Source organism: Miscanthus floridulus, chromosome 8, assembly GCF_019320115.1.
Source record: "Miscanthus floridulus cultivar M001 chromosome 8, ASM1932011v1, whole genome shotgun sequence".
NCBI classification, from domain to species: domain Eukaryota; kingdom Viridiplantae; phylum Streptophyta; class Magnoliopsida; order Poales; family Poaceae; genus Miscanthus; species Miscanthus floridulus.
In genome coordinates this window covers 213,702,627-213,722,218 of record NC_089587.1, presented here as the reverse complement: position 1 = coordinate 213,722,218, position 19,592 = coordinate 213,702,627, and the positions used below count along the sequence as shown (strand labels likewise).

Sequence of the window (19,592 nt, the reverse complement as noted above, 5' to 3'; positions counted from 1 at the left end):
GCAGCGAAGTGGCGGGCTCGCGGCGTCCCCATGATCACTGGCCAGTATCCGCCGTAAAAGCGGCGTCGGCACACGGGGAGCCAGCCAGCCAGCCACGCGGTTTTCCCGTCGGCTGCATGCGGCGAGCGTGTTTTCTTGGTTTACTGGACCCGTTTGGTACAGCTACAGCTTATAAGCTGCTTATGGCCTAAATAAGTTGAAATCAACAACTAAACGTCATATCTTTTAGCAGCTTGTTTTGACCATGCTTATTCCTACAGCTCCCACTTATACTAAGAAACAGAAGCTGGACCAGACTAACTTATTTTAACTGTCGCTTTTATTCCATTTGTGATAAGCTGTACCAGGGCCATTACACCAGCCGGCATGATTTCGTAATGTACCGGCCAGCTCACAACTCACGAGGTACATGAGGAAAATCGGCACTGCCGCGTGGTCATACACCTTCAGGATGGGGTCCTGAATTTATGATACCAGAATCTAAGCTCTGGACGCCATGCTATTTTTTGTTGAACCCTAAGATTACCAACATTTATAGTATGAAGTAGTAGCGGTTCAGTAATGTCGACTGTCGAGTATAGCATGATGCCCGGTGCCCCGATAAGGCCATGACACACAATCTAGACGGTTAGAGTATGCCGCTTATGATCGCTGAACAAGAGCAAAGACAGAAGGACTATAGCTTCACGGATTTCAGCAACCAATTGCTTTCCCTCCTCCAATGTGCAACGCCTCTTTTGCACCTTGTTCGCTTGTTGGTTTCAGTCAGGCTTATTCAACCAGTCAACAGTGTTTTTCTTTCACAACAAACCAGCACCAGCCAGTCTAAACCAGCCCAGAAACCCACCAGCGAACACACCGTTGATGTGTATGTATAAACTTGCCGCGGCGAACCTCGTCGCCCTAGTACACATGCTGAACCTGAAGGAGTTTTTTTACCTGCGATCCCCGGGATTGCACATGACGTGCGGCGGCGACCGGCGACAGTGGTTTGGGATCTAATGTCCAGCATAATTATTAACTAATCCGTCTGTCAATCATCAGTGTTAGTCTAATAATCTCTACGTGGCAGAGTTTAAAATTCAGCGGCAGGGGCGCCACGGTGCCAGCACGTTCAGAAAAAACAACGCGAGTAATGCGACATTCTGTAGCATCACGAGACCGGCCGAACCCAACACACGTCAAACGAAATCGGTACCCCTCCAAAATCCCGCGGGGCCCGCACGCATTAATTTTTCAGTTCCATTCCCAACAGCAACACCACCCCCACGTCCCGTCTCTCCCACCGGCCGCGGGCCCAGTGGACCATGGCCCACCTGTCACTCAGACATCCGAGCACCGTAATCTCCAGCTCTATTTATACTGGTGTGTTAGCGAGTAGCCCACCAGTGTCAGCGTCGTGTCCGTCCCGTCCCGTGTTCATCTGGCTGCTCTTCCCGTTCCGTCCTGTGACGCGTGGGTAAGGACCAAGGAGGAGATCCGGATTCCGGAGGGAAACGCCGAAGGGCCTTCACTCGATTGCGACTTGGTCTGGTGCTGTACTGCCGCTGCTATCTTCTCTCCCCCCCATTACTCGTGTAATGGCGAGGAGGCAGTAGCGCTCCTCAGTGGAGCAGCGCAGCCCATCGCGGAATTGCTCGCTGCTGCGGTCCAGTGGCGTGGCGGCCCGCGTGTCGCGCTCCATGCGGCACTGGTGCGGCTCGTGAGATCCATCCGCAGCAGCAGCAGCAGGCATGTCGCGCCCGCTGTACAGGGGCGTGTCGGGGATCGACGGCAAGCTGGCGGCGGCGGACGAGGCGTACTACGACCCCAAGGAGCCTAGCGAGAACGGCATTGGCGGCGGCGGCTTCGGCCGGGGCGGCGCGCGGAAGCGGCACCTCGCGGCCGCGGCGGTGAAGATTGGGGTCCTGCTGCTGGCGGCGGCGGCGCTCGTGGGCTCGGTCGCGTGGGCGGGGACGCTCTACGCGGGGCGCGGCGTGGCGGCGCGCGCGGCCGCCGCCGCCGCGCACCGCGGGTACCGCCGACTGCAGGAGCAGCTGGTCACGGACCTGCTCGACATCGGCGAGCTCGCGGGCGGCGGCGTCCGCGCCAAGGAGGCGGAGGTGTGCCCGCCCGAGTACGAGAACTACGTGCCCTGCTACTACAACGTCACGGACGCCGTCGACGTCTCGGATCTGGGGGCCGGCGTCGTCATAAGCTACGACCGCCAGTGCACGCGCGACGGCAGGGTCACCTGCCTCGTCGCGCCACCAAGGAGCTACCGGATTCCCGTGCGATGGCCCAGCGGCAAGGGCTTCATCTGGAAGGACAACGTGCGGATTAGCGGGCAGGAGTTCTCGTCCGGGAGCCTGTTCAAGAGGTGTGTGAACAAAATTTGCTCCGTCGCTAAATTTCGAGGTGGTTTGTTTGGTCTACTGGGTGTGAATTTGGTGGTTGCTCATTGATAACAGGATGATGGTGGAGGAGGACCAGATCTCGTTCCCGTCGGACGCGCACATGTCCGACGGTGTGGAGGATTATGCCCATCAAATTGCCGAGATGATTGGGTTGCGGAATGAATTCAATTTCAATGAGGCTGGGGTGAGTTATTGCCATCTGTTCAGTTTAATCTATGCTATTACTAGTAATTACCTATTTGACTTTCAAATTTAGTGAAGGCATACCCAGAACTAGCTGAAGTATAGAACTGAACCAGTGACATCTCTGTCAACGAGGTGTCATTCTTTGGTACAAAATCTAATTCTTAAAAGAGTCACCCACTCTTGCTAGTGCTCTTTGTCAACACCCTATGAATTTACTGCCTTCTGCCAAGATTTTCCGTCCACTTTGATTTTTTTTCAGGATTCAGGACACCTGTACTTTATAGTGGTTCATTAAGTAAGCCTTGTGATTTCTGTTGAGCATTTCCTTTGGACTTGATACTTTTCCAAGTATTTAAAATTTCTACTTCACTATTTGCAATAGAACCATGGTGCAATTTTAAGCAGATAATGGTTGTTCAGTTATTCTGGGGAAAAATATTCTATTTATTTGGGAAACAGTATTTCATTCATAAGTTGTTTCTCTGTCTGGTTTATCAGTTTAAGATGATCCTTTTATATCATGATTTGTTATTCAGCAAACACTTATCTGTCGTGGTCTTTCCACTTGGCAGTACTTTAGAAATCTTGCATGTTGAGTTGGCTGGCTGGAAAGTGCGGGTCTATTTCTACTTAATTTGACTTGGGAAACTCTACATGCCCAATGTGCTGGAAAGTGTATATCAGAGCTTACCACTGTACTTGCAAAAGTATGTTGGCAGCAGGACCTTAGGATCTCCACTATGATCCATTATTTAAAACTTAGTTTTTTTTAAAGATCATCATACAAAACACATTTAGACATACTATGTAGATCACTTTATGCTCTGATTGGCTAGAGTAAGATTTTGGATAATTGTTATGTTTACAGAAACTCTTCTTGCTGATGGTGTTTCTTGCTATGCCATTTTCAGGTTAGGACAGTCCTTGATATAGAATGTGGATTTGGTACATTTGGGGCACATCTTTTTGAGAGAGATCTCTTGACCATGTGCATTGCTAACTATGAAGCATCAGGCAGCCAAGTGCAAATTACACTGGAGAGAGGCATTCCTGCAATGATTGGTTCATTTGCAACGAAGCAGCTTCCATATCCCTATCTTTCCTTTGATATGGTGCATTGTGCGAAATGCAATATCGAATGGTACAAAAACGGTATGTGTTAAAGTCTTCTTCTATCACATGTCCTGGCTCTCATTGACTACTATAGTGTTATTCAGCAATATCTTAAGTTAGCACTTCACATGTAAAGAACGGTATAAATGTCTAGCTGAATATTAAATATTTAAGGATATACAGTTTTTTTGAAACAAATTTAAGGATATACAGTTGTGCGTAACTTTTGGTTGACCTGTAACCCTTGCCACTGCAAACTTCGCATACATCTGATTTCTGTAAAGAAGCATCTATGGTAATTTGGTACTTTAGGATGGCTATAAAGTAGCATCTCTTACAGTCTTACTAAATATGTAACATCGGTTTTCTCTGAAATTCTGCAGATGGCATTTTCTTGGTTGAAGTGAACAGGCTTTTGAGGCCTAATGGATATTTTGTATGGACATCGAATTTGAATACACATAGGGCCTTGCGTGACAAAGAAAACCAAAAGAAATGGACAGCCATTCGTGACTTCGCTGAGGGCCTTTGTTGGGAGATGCTGTCACAACAAGATGAGACAATTGTATGGAAAAAGACAAATAAAAGGGAGTGTTACAGTTCAAGGTACTGTACTGCTTACTAACACCTACAAGCTTTATAATAACAAATGTTTAGACTAGTGGTGAACTTACAGAGTCGTTTTACAGAAAATCTGGGCCTGAGCTATGTGGCCATGATCCAGAATCACCATACTACCAACCACTAAGCCCCTGCATATCAGGCACAAGAAGCCAGCGTTGGATCCCCATTGAACATCGTTCCACCTGGCCATCTCAGTCTAGACAAAACTCAACAGAACTGGACATACATGGTAAGTATTTGACTACATAATGCAATTTGAAAAACAAGCAAACAAATCAACGAAATTAAAAATATGTTAATGTCTTAATGTTCAAATGCTTGTCTAATCTTGCATTAAGGACCTTCTAATTTTACAGGTGTGCATTCAGAAGTCTTTGCTGATGATACTTCAAGCTGGGACTCCATGGTGCGAAACTACTGGTCTTTGCTATCTCCACTTATATTTTCAGACCATCCAAAGAGACCTGGTGATGAAGACCCCCAGCCACCATTTAACATGCTAAGGAATGTTTTAGATATGAATGCTCACTTTGGTGGATTTAATGCTGCTTTACTGAAGGCTGGAAAGTCTGTATGGGTGATGAATGTTGTTCCTACAAATGCCCCAAACTATCTAGCACTAATATTTGACCGTGGTTTTATTGGGGTTCAACATGATTGGTAAGCAGTAGTCCATGATCTTCTTCTTCTGTTGATTTGAATTTGTCACCCCCCCCCCCCCCCCCACCCCCCACCCCCCACACACACACCAATTTGTTTCAGGTGCATGGTCTGGCAATGCTAAATCTTGAACTACCTTTCTTGATAAAGTTTTCCAAACTAAACTTCATATGCATAGACAGTCATAACTCACAAATGTTAATACATGCAAATTTTAGGCATAAGGAAAGTTGTTGATGTAGAGGAATTATATCATTCTCAATTTCACATAATTTTATTACAGTACATGGAGATTGATGCATAAGTAAAGTATCAATTTGATAGACAACTTTCGGCATATCGATATTTGGATCAACCTTCAGTTAAATGATGGATGGCTGGACATATGTTTAGGTGTGATGCATTTCCTACTTACCCAAGAACATATGATATGGTGCACGCTGATGGCTTTCTATCACTTGAGAAGAACCACAGGCATAGATGTTCTTCTCTTGACATATTCTTGGAAGTTGATCGCATCCTACGACCAGAGGTAAAGAAAATTTTGTTAATGACACTGATTTGGAATCCATTATTCAGTCGTGACTCGTGAATCATGTCTGTAATTCATTTAAAGGTTCTTGGATGCATGTGGAGCATAATGCATAACACTGCACTGTTTGGGTATTCGTGATTCTAATTTCTAAATGGTACAAACCGTAAAATGGTTCATATGGTACCATTCTAATTAGTGTTGTTTTTTTAAGACAATTAGTGTTGTTTCTTGATTGCACCATATGGAAAGAGCCAGGGACATTAATAGAATTAGTACATATTAACTTGGTTTAGTTTCTTCAAAACTTTGGCCCCTTGTATGGCCATATACTTTGGTAGAGCTATCTTTATGATCATGGCCTATGGGTAATGTGGACTCTACTAGTGCAGAGGTTTGTTTTGTCATTAGATTTTGCAATGGGAAAGAAAGATACCCTATGCTATACTTACATTTATCAACTGTACAAGTATAATGCACAATTGCCATTACCCGTGGTGAAGCACTGAATACTTCTACATGTGTGGAGCTCTACGCATCAGTCTTCAGTCATAAGATTATTTTATACAAGTGTTGTCTAATTTTTTTCTGCTTGTTTGATGTTGATGTAGGGCTGGGTCATAATCCGTGACACCGCCCCTCTTATTGAAGCGGCAAGATCTGTTGTTACTCAACTCAGATGGGATGCCCGTATTTTAGATCTTGACATAGCTAGTGATGAAAAGCTACTCGTCTGTCAGAAGCCCTTTATCAGAAAATAAGGAACATACAGTAGACACTGACACAAGATATGGACTTATTCTTCACCCTACCCACTATTACAATTATTGTCTGTGTGTTATGGCAACTGAGTACAAAGCTTGGGTCAAAAACACGGGAAGCATGATTCAGCTAACTTGTCATGCATCGCCATGGAACCGCAAGGTGCCATTAGATTGATCGGTCAAGTGCATGCTGCAGAGAACAGGCTTGGTGGCTAAGCTTTCCAGGCCAAGGTTTTATTGCCACGATACAGAGATGAAAGCCATGAAAATTACTTTTAGTAGTGAAAACCATATCCAATAAAGGGATGCTGCTGCGGTGTACATAATCGCGGCCAATGTGCCATATAGGTATAATTCATTTTTCCCTTATTACATTTTTTTTTGTAACTGTACCAATTTGTTTTTGTATCTTGTATGTAAATTGGTTGGTCTATATAATGGTCATCCCAGACTACAGCCTAGTGAAATCAATATATTTATTATTTGGAGATGAATGATAAGCAAGAGCATAACTATTCCACTATATCTTTCTACCATTTCTACAGTTCATAATTTTTGTACATTGTCAGGAACAAGAGTGCTACCTTCATTATTCAAGAACAATACATGGTTACTATAAGAGGAATGTGTGAATATTTCTTTGTGGTAGTTATTATTACAATCTTGCTGGTAAGTTTTTGCTTTTGATGGCCATTTAGCGTTAGTCGGAGCTACTGCCTACTGAGGTGAGCTGATATTGCTCTGGTTTCAACCTCCCGTGCTTTTGTGGAGGACTGAGCGTCCAGTATCTTAGCTGCAGTTTGCTACTATCTAGGAAAAAATCTACTTAACCTCCCACCTATCATATTTGGGCTACTTCACCCCCCAAACTATGAAACCGTCTGTTTTACCCCATGAACTATCTAAAACGTCTGTTTTACCCTCTGGATGGTTTTTCAGCGGCGGTTTCACTACAGTAACAGCGGTTGCTACAGTAACATGGTCTGCTACAGTCCCCGTGTTTTGAATTTTCTTTTTTTATTTTTTTTTGGTGAATTTTTGAAAAATCATAGTAAATCATAGAAAAATCATAAAATGAAAAATCTAATTTTATTGGACTCCACATGAGTAGATCTACACAGTGAATATATAATACGGTATGCTTTAGTACAATTTTTTTTTTAGCTTTAGATTAATTGGAAAATCCAATTTTGTCTGTAATTAATTAGAATTTATCTATAACTAAGTTATATATAGTCCAATGAGTACGAAAATTTTACTATAGTTCAAGCATACAATAATTAGCGTACCATAAAAATTTCATCACAATTGGACCATAGAAGCTGCAGCTATGAATTATTCTAATTAATTACAGACAAAATTAGATTTTCCAATTAATCTAAAGCTACAGTAAAAATTTTGTACTAAAGCATACCGTATTATATATTCACTATGTAGATCTACTCATGTGGAGTCCAATAAAATTAGATTTTTCATTTTTCTATGATTCACTATGATTTTTCAAAAATTCATCGAAAACAAATAAAGGAAATTCAAAACCACTGGTACTGTAGCAAACCTGCTGTTACTGTAGCAACCCGCCACTGAAAACCACCCGGGGGTAAAACAGACGATTTTATAATTGGAGATAAAGTAGACTAAGTATGATAAATAGGGGTTAAGTAGACTTTTTCCTACTATCTGCCACATCCAAGTGGGCTGTCCGTGTGTCCCATTGTGACGGTGATGTGCCACCTTAATCCGAAGGAATTGGCCTGTCATTCTTCCTTGGCTCCGTCCATGTTTTCCTTATTTTTGCCTGCTTGTAAATATGTTTAACTCTACAAATAGTCTGGGCCAGCATAATACAAATTCACAAGAAAACTGTAACAGCGGGTTAGAGGCTTCGTCAGAGCACACTTCATGAGGCTGTAGTCAGATAACTGATTAAAATAAAAGGCACGGAAGAACTATCTGTTTGGTAGAGCTCCATCTGATTTTGATTCTAATAAAGAAGTGATTTTATGGTTGTAAGTGATTTTCTTTGATTCTATAGCATAAGCTCTTAAAATCATGGTGAAGAGTCACTTCACAGAATTAGGACAAACTGTTTTTTTCAGCTCCCAGACTCCTAGTTCATTTCAGAGAACCGCTTCACAGAATCGACAGATAATCACTTGTCTCCTTTAAAAAAAACTGTTTAATAGAGCTCCCTTGAGTGGTGGTGTTGCCGGTTGTCGATTGAGCCGTCGGATGGCCAAGGAACGGCGCTCGATGGACTTTTGATGGAATACTAATCTGATGCTTAACTGCCATGGGCAGGAAATCCTCCTCTCAAACCCTCGCCGCAATGGGCAGGAAACCCTCCGCCGCTGCCGCGGCGAGCGACAACGAATCCCTCGCGGCCACCATGCCCGCCGATCTCCTGGCCGCGGTCGACCGCGGCGGAATCCACGGGCATGCCCTCTTCATCGACGCCCTCGTGCAGCTCATCCCGCCGAGCTTTTACCTCCCGTCCGGCGACGAGGACCGCCCGTGGTACCAGGGCCTCTCCAAGGTCGCCAAGGCGGGCCCAATCCCGCGCCAACGTCAAGGCCGCTCGCCGCGCACGCCTCGACCCCTCGGCGCCGCCCGCTTCCACCCTCGACCTCCTCAAGAAGTCAGTCGCGGACCAGGCGGAGGAGGAAGAGGAGGACGATGATGAGGACAGTTCGGTGACCTATGAGGAGTTGCACGAAAGGCTTAGACGCCACATTGTTGAGCTTCAAGGCAACTGATGCACCAAGAAGGAGAAGGGCAAGAAGTCAAAGGCGAAGAATGAAAAGATGGGTAAAGGTGAGGGCAAGAAGCGTAAGCGTGGTGATGGCACCGAAGAGAACAGCAAGAATGGGAAGAAGGTCAAGAAGGAGGCCGAGGAGAAGCCGGATATCATGTATGCTAATGTGTTTGTTGACCCAAAGGAAGCAAGTCGCAGGAAGAAGAGAAGGGTTAAGAACAAGAGGGCGGCGCTGGAGCAGGCCAAACGGTTGCAGGAGGCGAAGAAGAATCCTGAGAAGGCAAGCAAGATTGCTTGGGATACGGCAAGAAGACGCGCTGCTGGGGAGAAGGTGCATGATGACCCTAAGCTGATTAAGGAGAGCTTAAAGAAGGAGGAAAAGCGGCAGCAGGAGCATGCTGCACAGTGGAAGGAGAGGCAGAAGACTCTGGACAAACAGAGGAAGGAGAAGCAGAAGAAAAGGACAGAGAACATCCGGGATCGGGCACACCAGAAGATGTGCAAGATTGAGAAGCGCGAGAAAAAAACTTATGCGCTATGGGTTTGAGGGGCGGAAGGATGGTTATGTCAATGAGTAACATCTGTGCCCAAGGTTGTCTGGAAGATGAGTTGCTATATCTTATTTCAGAGTTTCATTTGCTGGTATGGGTAGTTGGTGCTTGTAATAGGTTACAGATTCATGGCTGCTAAAGTGCCTTAATTATTGCCTGAACTGAAGTTTCAGTATTCAGCAGTTCTATGGATGATTTTTTGATTACTTATATATAGCTGTGTTCATGCCTTGCTAGTTCTTTCTGACATGAGATTGATGAACGTGCCCTAACAGTCCACGGTGGTCCCGGAGAGCAGCGGCCTCTCCAAGGCCCTTCCTAATCACCCTATTTGTTTTGTTCCCTTTCGGCCTATTGTTCTCCAATCTCCTGAACCGTCGTGGGTGCTCCCAATCCGGGGGCTTTTACATTTTTACCATTATTAAGATTGGCGCTCATCCGATTATCACTCTTAGGATGACACCTACAACTTTGCTAGATGAGAAAAGTTTGAGTTCTTCATCTACCACATTTGCGCATGTGGCAAGCCACGCCGGCCCGACACGCTGGCGCCCAGTCAGCATGGGTACGCAAAATGTCCTTGTTGCCCTTGACCTCCTTCTCTCTCTACATCTCTGATAGTCGGGTCCTGCAGCTCCCTCTCACTGCCAGATGGGCCCCACTCGTCAGCTTCGTCTTCCACCTCCAGCATACGCACACTGGTGCTGGAGAAGCCAGCCTCACGCATGATGCAGCTAACGTTGGGGTCATCGAGGATGGAGACAACGAGCTGGTCGAGCTCGATCTTGACGGCGAGGCTCAGCCCGGGCGTAGGCGAGCTCGGCTGGCGGCGGCACTGGTGGCCCTGGCCACGGGTGAGGTCGGCGCTGGCAGCGCGGCTAGCCTTGGCCGCATGCGAGCTCGGCCCCAGCAGCGCGGCTGGCCATGGCCGTGGGCGAGCTCGTCCACCTCCGCGCCCTGCTAGTACTACTTGTGGTCGTTGTCCCTGCAGCGCTTCCACGACGCCACTGCCGCAAACCAGCGCTGCTTCATGTTCCTTCGCCGTGGACGGTGCCCGTCTGGGAGAGGCACGTGCGTGCCCATCAACGGGAGCTTGCCGCGGCCGGCTGCCCAGTGCCGCCATGCTCTCTTGCGGCCAACAACCGCGGAGCTCGCTGCGCTCGCCATGGCCGCCCAGCCCCACCCAGCTCGCACGTGGCGCGGCGCTATAGACAAACCTGTGGCACCGCTCTTCCTTCCCAAATGGCGGTGGAGCCACGTGTGCAGGGGAAGTTCTGGCCTATAGTCATGCTCAGGATAGATGCACAGCAAAATATCCTACGACTAAAAACGGACGAGCTTCTTCGTGTGCTCCCATCTGGGTGCTGGAGGTGGAAGACAAAACTAACGAGTGGGGCCCACCTGGTAGTGAGAGGGAGCTGCAGGACCCGGCTGTTAGAGATGGAGAGAGAGGAGCAGGTCAGGGGCAGCAAGGGCATTTCATGTGCCCATGCTGACTGGACGCCAACGTGTCAGGCAGATGTGACGTGCCACATGTGCAAAAGTGGTAAAACATATGTTAAAACTTCTCTCATCTAGTAAATTTATAATTTCCATCCTAAAAGATGAGAAATGGATGAGTGGCTATCGTTATAATGGTAAATATATAAATTTCCCCCGATCTGGTGGGCAGGGACACTGCTCCTGCTCACAGTGAAGCAGATCATGGACGCAGCACTGGCCAGTGATGACAAGTCTAATCTCGCTATTAACGGCGTCGAGGTGTCCACGGTACAGATTTTGCTTCTTTCCGCGGTGCTTATAGGCTTCTAATATTCGTTCATGGACCATATATTGGAGTATATCATATCTGGGGGCCAAAGCAAGGCATTTTTGGAGGTGTGTGTGTGTGGCTGGGGGTATGGCTGCGCAAGATTGTATTTTGGATGCTTGGATGAAAGATTGCTCATTGGCCTTCTTCAGTGTAAGATGGGAATACTTGTTGGAAGTGATGCAAAGGCTGGGCTTTGGACAGAGGTGGCGTGATCTGATTTCAGTAATTTGGGCTTCAACTACTTCTAGAATTCTACTGTTTGTATTTTGGCAATTAGTATCTAATTATTGACTAATTAGGTTCGAAAGTTTCGTCTCGTGATTTTTCACCTAACTATGCAATTAGTTTTTTTTTCGTCTACATTTAGTACTCCATGCATGTGCCGCAAGATTCGATGTGACACTTTGGGGTGAAATTTTTTGGAATCTAAACAGAGCCTTAGCGCCTGTTCGCTTGTCTGAATTCTGGAGGAATCTGAATGGTTTGGAGGAATGCTGGAGAAATTTGTGAGAGAAAAACATTGTTCCGGATGAAAAAAATAAACGGATCAAGTCGAATTTAAGGGCATGCGAACGAAGCCTTAGACAGGAGACCCGCTATCACCCATGCTCTTCATCCTAGCCATATGGATCCCCTTCAGCAAGCTCTTAATAATGCGACAGAAAGAGGGTTATTGAACCCAATAGGTGACCAAATTCGCCTGAGAACAAGTCTGTATGCGGATGACGCGGCACTCTTCATCCGACCCATAGCCCAGGATCTGGACAACCTTCAGCAAATTCTGCACACTTTCGGAGAGGTGACAGGGCTGAGGACAAACGTTGCCAAATCTGAGATTTATGGTATCAATTGTGAGGTGGAGGGTACCCAGCTTGCTGATTCCTTCAGAGGAAAAATAGGACAGTTCCCCTGCAAATACCTTGGTCTCCCGTTGCACATTGGAAGAATGAAGCGAGAGGCGGAACAGATCCTCATTGACAAAATTGGAACAAAACTCACTGGATGGAAAGGAAGACTGCTGACAAAAAGTGGCCGGCTGGCGCTGTTCCAGTCAGTTCTCTCCTCAATTCCGACATACCACATGTCAGTTTTCACTCTTTCCAAATGGGCAATAAAAAAAATTGACAGAATCAGACGCAACTTCCTATGGAAATGGTCCGATGACGCGAGAACGGGACATTGTCTGGTTAATTGGCGGAGAGTGACGCGACCAAAAACACTTGGTGGATTGGGAATCAAAGACCTTGGCGCTTTCAACCGGGCACTGAGGCTGCGATGGATCTGGCACCGTTGGGCAACGCCATCCAAACAAACCTTGGACTGGCTTACAGATTGCAATGACTGGCATGGAAGAAGCACTGTTTAGAGTATGCACCACCATAAAATTGGGCAATGGGAACAAAGTGAAGTTCTGGAAAGACAATTGGCTCAATGGGAAAGCCCCAAAAGACATTGCGCCAGACTGTTATAAATTGGCTTGGCGGAAGAATCAGAATGTGGCAACAGCGCTCCAGAGGAAACGATGGATGCGGGGTTTACAACGAATGACCACAGACCAAGAACTACACCAATTTGTTGAATTATGGAGCACCCAGCGTCGTAGAGGGTTGCACCACCCCAGCGACGCGACGTTCACATCACGCGAAGCTACCCGACGTCTCGCACGTTTCACTGAGGAGGTGCAGCTCAAGCGAATGACGCCACTAATCGCCAGCCCACCCAGACAGAAGGTGGCAATCCTAAGGCAACCCATGCCAAAATGGAGCAGATGGATTGCCGCTCAGCTGCTGGCGCACATTCCGATCTCCGAGCGGGGCGAGGTGCTGCTCATGCGGAGGATGGGCTTTGCACCGTCAGCAGGTCCAATCTTATCCGCGTCCAAGAGAGCTTACGACGACTTTTTCGCAAGGAACTTGACGTCGAGCGAAGTGGAAGCACTGGACGAGCTGTTCCCGGCGACCACTGCTACGACTGGTAGAAGGCTCTTCTCAGATGACGGAGCAGAATCGCGCGGCCATTAGCGGAGACGCACAGCTCCGTAGGTCAGTGCGCTGCTCGTAGTTCGGTTATTTACTTTTATGTAATATCGAAGTTTGAAACAGTCTGCTAGGAAGATCCAGTTAAATTGTAAGATCTCTTAGGGTGTTTATGGGAAACGTGTCGTGTGTATGGTTAAACTCTTCTTCTTCTTATTTATAATTTATTCCAGAAAAAAAAATTGCAAGGAATTGAGCTGCAACAGCAGGAGGACGAGGTGGCCTGGAAGCAGACATCGGGCCAGTACTCTCCAAAATCGGCATAGAACATCCAGTTCACTGGGGCATTCTCAGAAATGGACTGGAACAACATCTGGAAGATCAAGGCCGAACCCAAGTGCCGGTTCTTCATTTGGCTCTTGCTCCAACGGAGATTACCAACGGCGAACCGAATTATCAAACGAGGAGGCCAAGCTGACCCGATTTGCAAACTTTGCTTTGTGAGACAGGAATCTCACACACACATGATGGCTAATTGCTCATATGCCAAGTCGGTTTGGCAACAAGTAGAGTTCTGGTCCGGTGAACAGCAGCTCAAACAACATCTGCCCATATCAAAGCTCATTGAATGGTGGACGAAGCTGAATCCAGGGTCAAAATCTGCGAGCAACAATCATTGTGTACACTGCTTGGAACCTATGGAAGGAAAGATGTAGAAGGGTGTTTGACAACAAGGCACTAAATGCGCAAGACCTGAGCATTGATCTCTTCATCTCATTCAAAGAGGAAATTTAGGCTGCTGTACATATTTGTTTTTCTTTTCATCTAGCTTCTTTTGTTTCTCCTTCACCCTGTTGTACCCATTGTTAGAATATACTACTATTTTTTTTTGTGTGAACACAGTAAGAAAAGGTGGTGTCGAAAGGCCCCCTGCTGTGATACTGTAGCCGCTGCAGGTGCAGGCGTCGCACAGCTCACATGCAGCACTATAGTCATGCAGTGGCCGGCGTAGAGTCAGCCCTGTATGTTATCTAGTTACTGTTATAGCACGTAGGCTGTACTAGGACTAGATGGATATAGTTGTATAATAGACTACCATGGCAACTCAGGAAAGAGAGTTTAGATTTGTCATTTCACAGATATGACTTCAACCAACGCTAGTGTCTTGTATTGTGCGTGCATGCTCTGTTTTTCCTTCTTCTTCTAGCTCCAGCCATAGCGTGTGGGGACGGACAATGCCTGTTCGTGGTCGACACGGCTAGTGGGTGCTCGGCAAGACTGGTGATTGGTTCACTCACCTGAGCCGGTGATCCTGTGGGCCAACAAGTGGTATCAGAGTCATATAAGTGCCGTCGCCAGACTAACCGCTGGCAATGACGGGTGGTTCAGAGATGGGCGATAGCAGTGGCACTGCTGTGGCTGCCCAGCCACGATCGAAGATCGTTGTTCGCACGATGCGAAAGATCAGCGACACCTGTTGGCCGACGCTGACTCACATCAACTATGGAGAGTGGTCGGTGACCATGAAGGTTAAGCTCAGAGCCTGACGGCTCTAGAATGCTGTTGACAAAGGCACCGACAATGAGGAAGATGACATGTCAGCATTAGAGGCTATCCTCGCTGTTGTACCGACGGATTACAGAGAGCTGTTGGGGACAAAGAGCTCTACTAATGAGACGTGTGAGGCTATTGCGGCGATGCACGTTGGTTCCGACCGCGCAAAGAAGACGATGGCCTAGCTTCTGAAGCAGGAGTACGCCATCCTTAAGTTCAAGGATGATAAAACGGTGGAAGACTTCTTCCTCTGCCTACAGATGCTCATCAGCAAGCTGAAGAGCCATGGCGTCACCATCGACAAAGAGGAGGTGGTCTCCAAGTATCTCCACTCCATACCGACAAAATACATCCAGATCGCTCTCTCCATAGAGACGATGTTGGACTTGTCCACCCTCACCATTGAGGATGTGATAGGCCGTCTGCGGGCGGTGGACGAGTGCTTGGAGCAGGCGACAGCAATGAAGGACAACGACAAACTGCTGCTGACAGAAGAGGAGCGGTCTGCTCAGAGGAACTTCAGGAAGGCAGCCTCCTCCAGCCGCGGTGGCAATGGCAAGCGTCGCGACAAGGCTTCTTTGGAGAAGAAGAAGCAGGTTGACCCCAACGCCTGTCGGCGCTGTGGGAAGATGGGCCATTGGGCATGGGAGTGCCTAAATCGCAAGCAGAAGAAGAAGGCTGAGGCTCATGGCCGGCTATGGCTCACATATTTAGCCATTTTCATTGACATAACAACCTTGTGAGCTTAGCCAAAGTCCTCCCACTCATCTCCATCATTGATTCATCATCATAGTGAGATTGTGAGTGATCCAAGTGCATTGCTTGAATGATTGCATCTAGAGGCACTTGGTGTTTGTGTTTCGCTGTGGATTTCACTTGTTACTCTTAGTGGTTGCCGCCATCTAGACAGCTTGGAGCAGTGAGGATCATTGAACAGAGGGTGGTGATTGTCTCTGGCTCCGATCATGGTGATTATGAGGGGTTCTTAACCTTTCCCTGACGGAGCGCCAAAAGATACTCTAGTGGATTGCTCGTGGCTTGTGTGATCCTCATCTTGTGTTGGTTATGCGGCACCCTATTGAGGGTTTGGCGTGTGATGCCAATTAGCACGTGAACCTCCAAGTGAGTGAATCGCCACAACGAGGACTAGCTTGCCGGCAAGCAAGTGAACCTCGATAAAAAATCATTGTGTTCATTCTTTGATTCCGATGTGATTGGTCTTCATTGTTATCCACACTTGTGATTGATTGATTTATACATCTACACGGTGGTATAACCTTCTTGCCTACTCCTTATATTACCGCAAACTAGTTGTCAAGCTTTTTAGTGTAACTAGTTGTGAGAGCTTGTTAGTTTAGTTAGTGTGGCTCTTTAGTTAGCATTTGAGAGCACACTAACTTAGTGTAGTGATATAGCTATTGTGTGGATATACTCCATCTAAACTAGAATTGTGGTAGGTGGCTTGCATTTTGGTAGGCTAGCGCAAAACTTGCTTCGCCTCATAATTGTCTAATCCTTTTTGTTAAGTGTTGTTGTAGAAATTTTATTAGGCTATTCATCTCCCCTCTAGCCATTAGAACCTTTCAAGTGGTATCGGAGCCGAGGTCACCGTGATTTGAGGCTTAACAACCTTCGGTGTAAAAATGGCTCAAATCAACAACACCAAGAAGCCACCCCAATTTGATGGCTCCAACTATCCCTATTGGAAGGCCAAGATGACAACTTATATCAAGTCAATCAATAGGAAAGTTTGGAAGGTGGTAGAAACAAAAATTGAGATTGAAGATTCGGAGAATCCCACCGCCGCTGAAGAAGTACTTCTCTAAAACAATGACATTGCTCTAAGTGCTATTCATGATGCAATTGATGAAAGAACATTTGAGCAAGTCAAAAATATTGAGATGGCACATGAGGCATGGAAGAAGTTGAAAGAGTCATTTAAGGGCACTCAAGCCATGAAGGGTGCAAAGGCTTATATTCTCAAAGAAAAGTTTGCAAGCTTCAAGATAAAGGATGATGAGAGTATACCAGAGATGTTCCATAGGCTTTAAGTGCTTATCAATAATCTCAAAGCACTTGGAGAAGAAGTGAAGAACAAGGACTTCTCCCATAAGTTCTTGAGATGCTTACCTTCAAAATTTGGTACATTGGTCACTATTCTAGTGAGGAGTGGTTTGGATACCATGACACCAAACCAAGTGTTGGGAGACATAATGACCGATGATATATATAGAGATGATAATAAGGAGAAAAAGAAGGAGAAAAAAGATGAGAAGAAGGATGAGAAGAAGAAGAGCGTGGCTTTCAAAGCCACATCATCTAAGGGCAAAGCAAAGCAAGAAACATCAAGTAAAGAAGATAAATCTTGGGATGATGATGATGATGAGAAGATAGCTCTCTTTGTCAAGAGATTTGGCAAGTTTATAGTGAAGAAGGGCTACCGTGCTAGAAGAAAGAAGTCTTCATCCAAGAACAAAGAAGAGTCAAGAAGGTGCTTCAAGTGTGGAAGCAAAGATCATCTTGTTGCTCAATATCCATACAATAGTGACAATAATGATGACAACAAGAAGAACAAGAAGAAGGACAAGAAGGAAAAGAAAGAGAAGAAGGATAAGATGGCCTTCAAAAAGAAGGATGGCTCATATGTAGTCACTTGGGATAGTGATGCTTCCTTAAGTGATGATGATGATGATAGTGATGATCACAGGACCACCAAGAAGAAGGTTCTTGCAAGTAGTGCCATCAATAAGAAGCATTCTCTCTTTGAATCTTCATCATGCTTTATGGCTAAAGCCACTAAGGTACAATCTTGTGATGAAGAACATGTGGATGATAATGAACATGGAAATAAAAATGATAGTGATAGTGATGATGATAAACCTACTAAGGATGAATTATTTGACATGCTAGAAGATGCTAGAGAACACTTTGATATCAAGATAAGGGAATATAAAAGCTTGCCTAAGGAACTAAAAGCCCTTAAGCAAGCCTTTGATGAGCTCAATGCATCTCATGAGAGGCTAGAGGAAGCCAATAAGAAGCTTGACAAAGCTCACAAAAAGCTTGAAAAGGCTCATTCCTCTTTGCTTGATGAGCAAAACAAAAAGAAGCATGTTGAAATTTGCAATGTAGGTTTAACTTGTGATATAATTGATGAATCACTATCTATGCCTATTATTGTTGCTCCTACTAACCCTTCTTGTAGCACTTCCACTTCTACCTCATCTAGTAGTGATGGTCTCACTTGTGATGCCTCACTAGTGGTTGAGAATGAGAACCTCAAGAAGGAGGTCACTAAGCTCACTCACACCTTAGCTAAGGCTTATGGTGGTGAGGACCGCTTGCTTATGTGCTTGGATAGCTAAAGAGCTTCTCTCTACAAAGAGGGATTGTGCTATACTCCCAAGAAAGGTAAAGTGGCCTTTGCTCCTCACAAGACTAGTTTTGTGAAGAACAATGATTGGTTTTGTACTAGTTACAAGCAAATTGGTCACAAAGAGCAAGAATGCAAAAAAAGAGCAAAAATGCTAATGTATCCTCCATTAAGCTTGATTCATGCTATATGCTTACTAAGGATACAAATGGTGTGAATGCTAAGTTCGTTGGTAAACCATGGATGGGCTCAAAGAAGAAAGTCATTTGGGTACCAAAGAGCCTAGTGACTAACCTTCAAGGACCCAAGCAAGTTTGAGTACCTAAAAAGAATTGATCTTCTTTTATAGGTCAATTACAAAGCTAGAGGAAGACATTTGGTTCTTGATAGTGGGTGCACTCAACACATAACCAGTGATACAAAAATGTTCAACTCAATCAACATCAATGGCAATGATGGTTATGATAGTATCACATTTGGTGATAATGGCAAAGGCAAGGTCAAAGGGCTTGGTAAGATTACAATATCCAATGACATGAGCATATCAAATGTATTGCTAGTAGAGAGCTTGAACTTCAATTTGCTATCCATGACACAATTGTGTGATCTTGGATTCAAATGCATATTTGGAGTAGATGATGTAGAGATCATAAGTGTAGATGGCTCTAACTTAATCTTCAAAGGCTTTAGATATGAGAATCTATACTTGGTTGATTTCAATGCTAGTGAAGCTAGATTGTCCACATGCTTGTTCACTAAGTCTAGCATGGGTTAGTTATAGCATAGAAGACTTGGTCATGTTGGAATGAAACAATTGAATAGATTGATTAAGCATGACTTAGTTAAAGGTTTGAAAGATGTTGTGTTTAAAAAGGATAAGCTTTGTAGCACTTGTCAAGCCGGCAAACAAGTTGGAAACACCCATCCTAAAAAAAGTATGATGAGCACTAGTAAAGCATTTGAGTTACTGCAAGTGGATCTAATGACAATGAACAAGATCAAGTGGCTAGTACATCATCTCAACCCAATGATCAAGCAAGTGCAAGCAATCAAGTTCCTATACTCCAACCAACAAATATTGCAAGAGATTATCCTTTGGATACTATAATTGGTGATATTTCAAGAGGTGTACAAACAAGATCAAGATTGACATTATTTTGTAAACACTTCTCATTTGTGTCATCCATTGAACCAAAGAAGATAGATGAAGCTTTGAAGGACGTTGATTGGGTGAATGTTATGCATGAAGAATTAAATAACTTCACAAGAAATCAAGTATGGGAGTTGATAGAAAG

At 45.4% G+C, this 19,592-nt stretch overlaps 1 protein-coding gene and 1 pseudogene across 2 annotated transcripts; both read left to right on the top strand.

Annotated features, from left to right (window-relative positions):
- Positions 1-1,404: 1,404 nt before the first annotated feature.
- LOC136478109 (probable pectin methyltransferase QUA2) lies at positions 1,405-6,769 on the top strand. Of its 2 annotated transcripts, XM_066476441.1 has the most exons (8): positions 1,405-2,359; positions 2,451-2,580; positions 3,494-3,734; positions 4,079-4,301; positions 4,385-4,548; positions 4,676-4,979; positions 5,373-5,511; positions 6,123-6,769. In XM_066476441.1, the coding sequence occupies exons 1-8, from the start codon at positions 1,734-1,736 to the stop codon at positions 6,270-6,272; spliced, it is 1,977 nt and encodes a 658-aa protein (XP_066332538.1). In that variant the 5' UTR covers positions 1,405-1,733; the 3' UTR covers positions 6,273-6,769. The 2 variants fall into 2 exon arrangements, with proteins under 2 accessions (XP_066332538.1, XP_066332539.1); XM_066476442.1 differs by lacking the exon at positions 6,123-6,769 and having other exon boundaries at positions 5,263-5,399.
- Positions 6,770-6,887: 118 nt separating this feature from the next.
- Positions 6,888-9,769, top strand: LOC136478110 (ribosomal RNA-processing protein 14-like; annotated as a pseudogene).
- Positions 9,770-19,592: the final 9,823 nt, after the last annotated feature.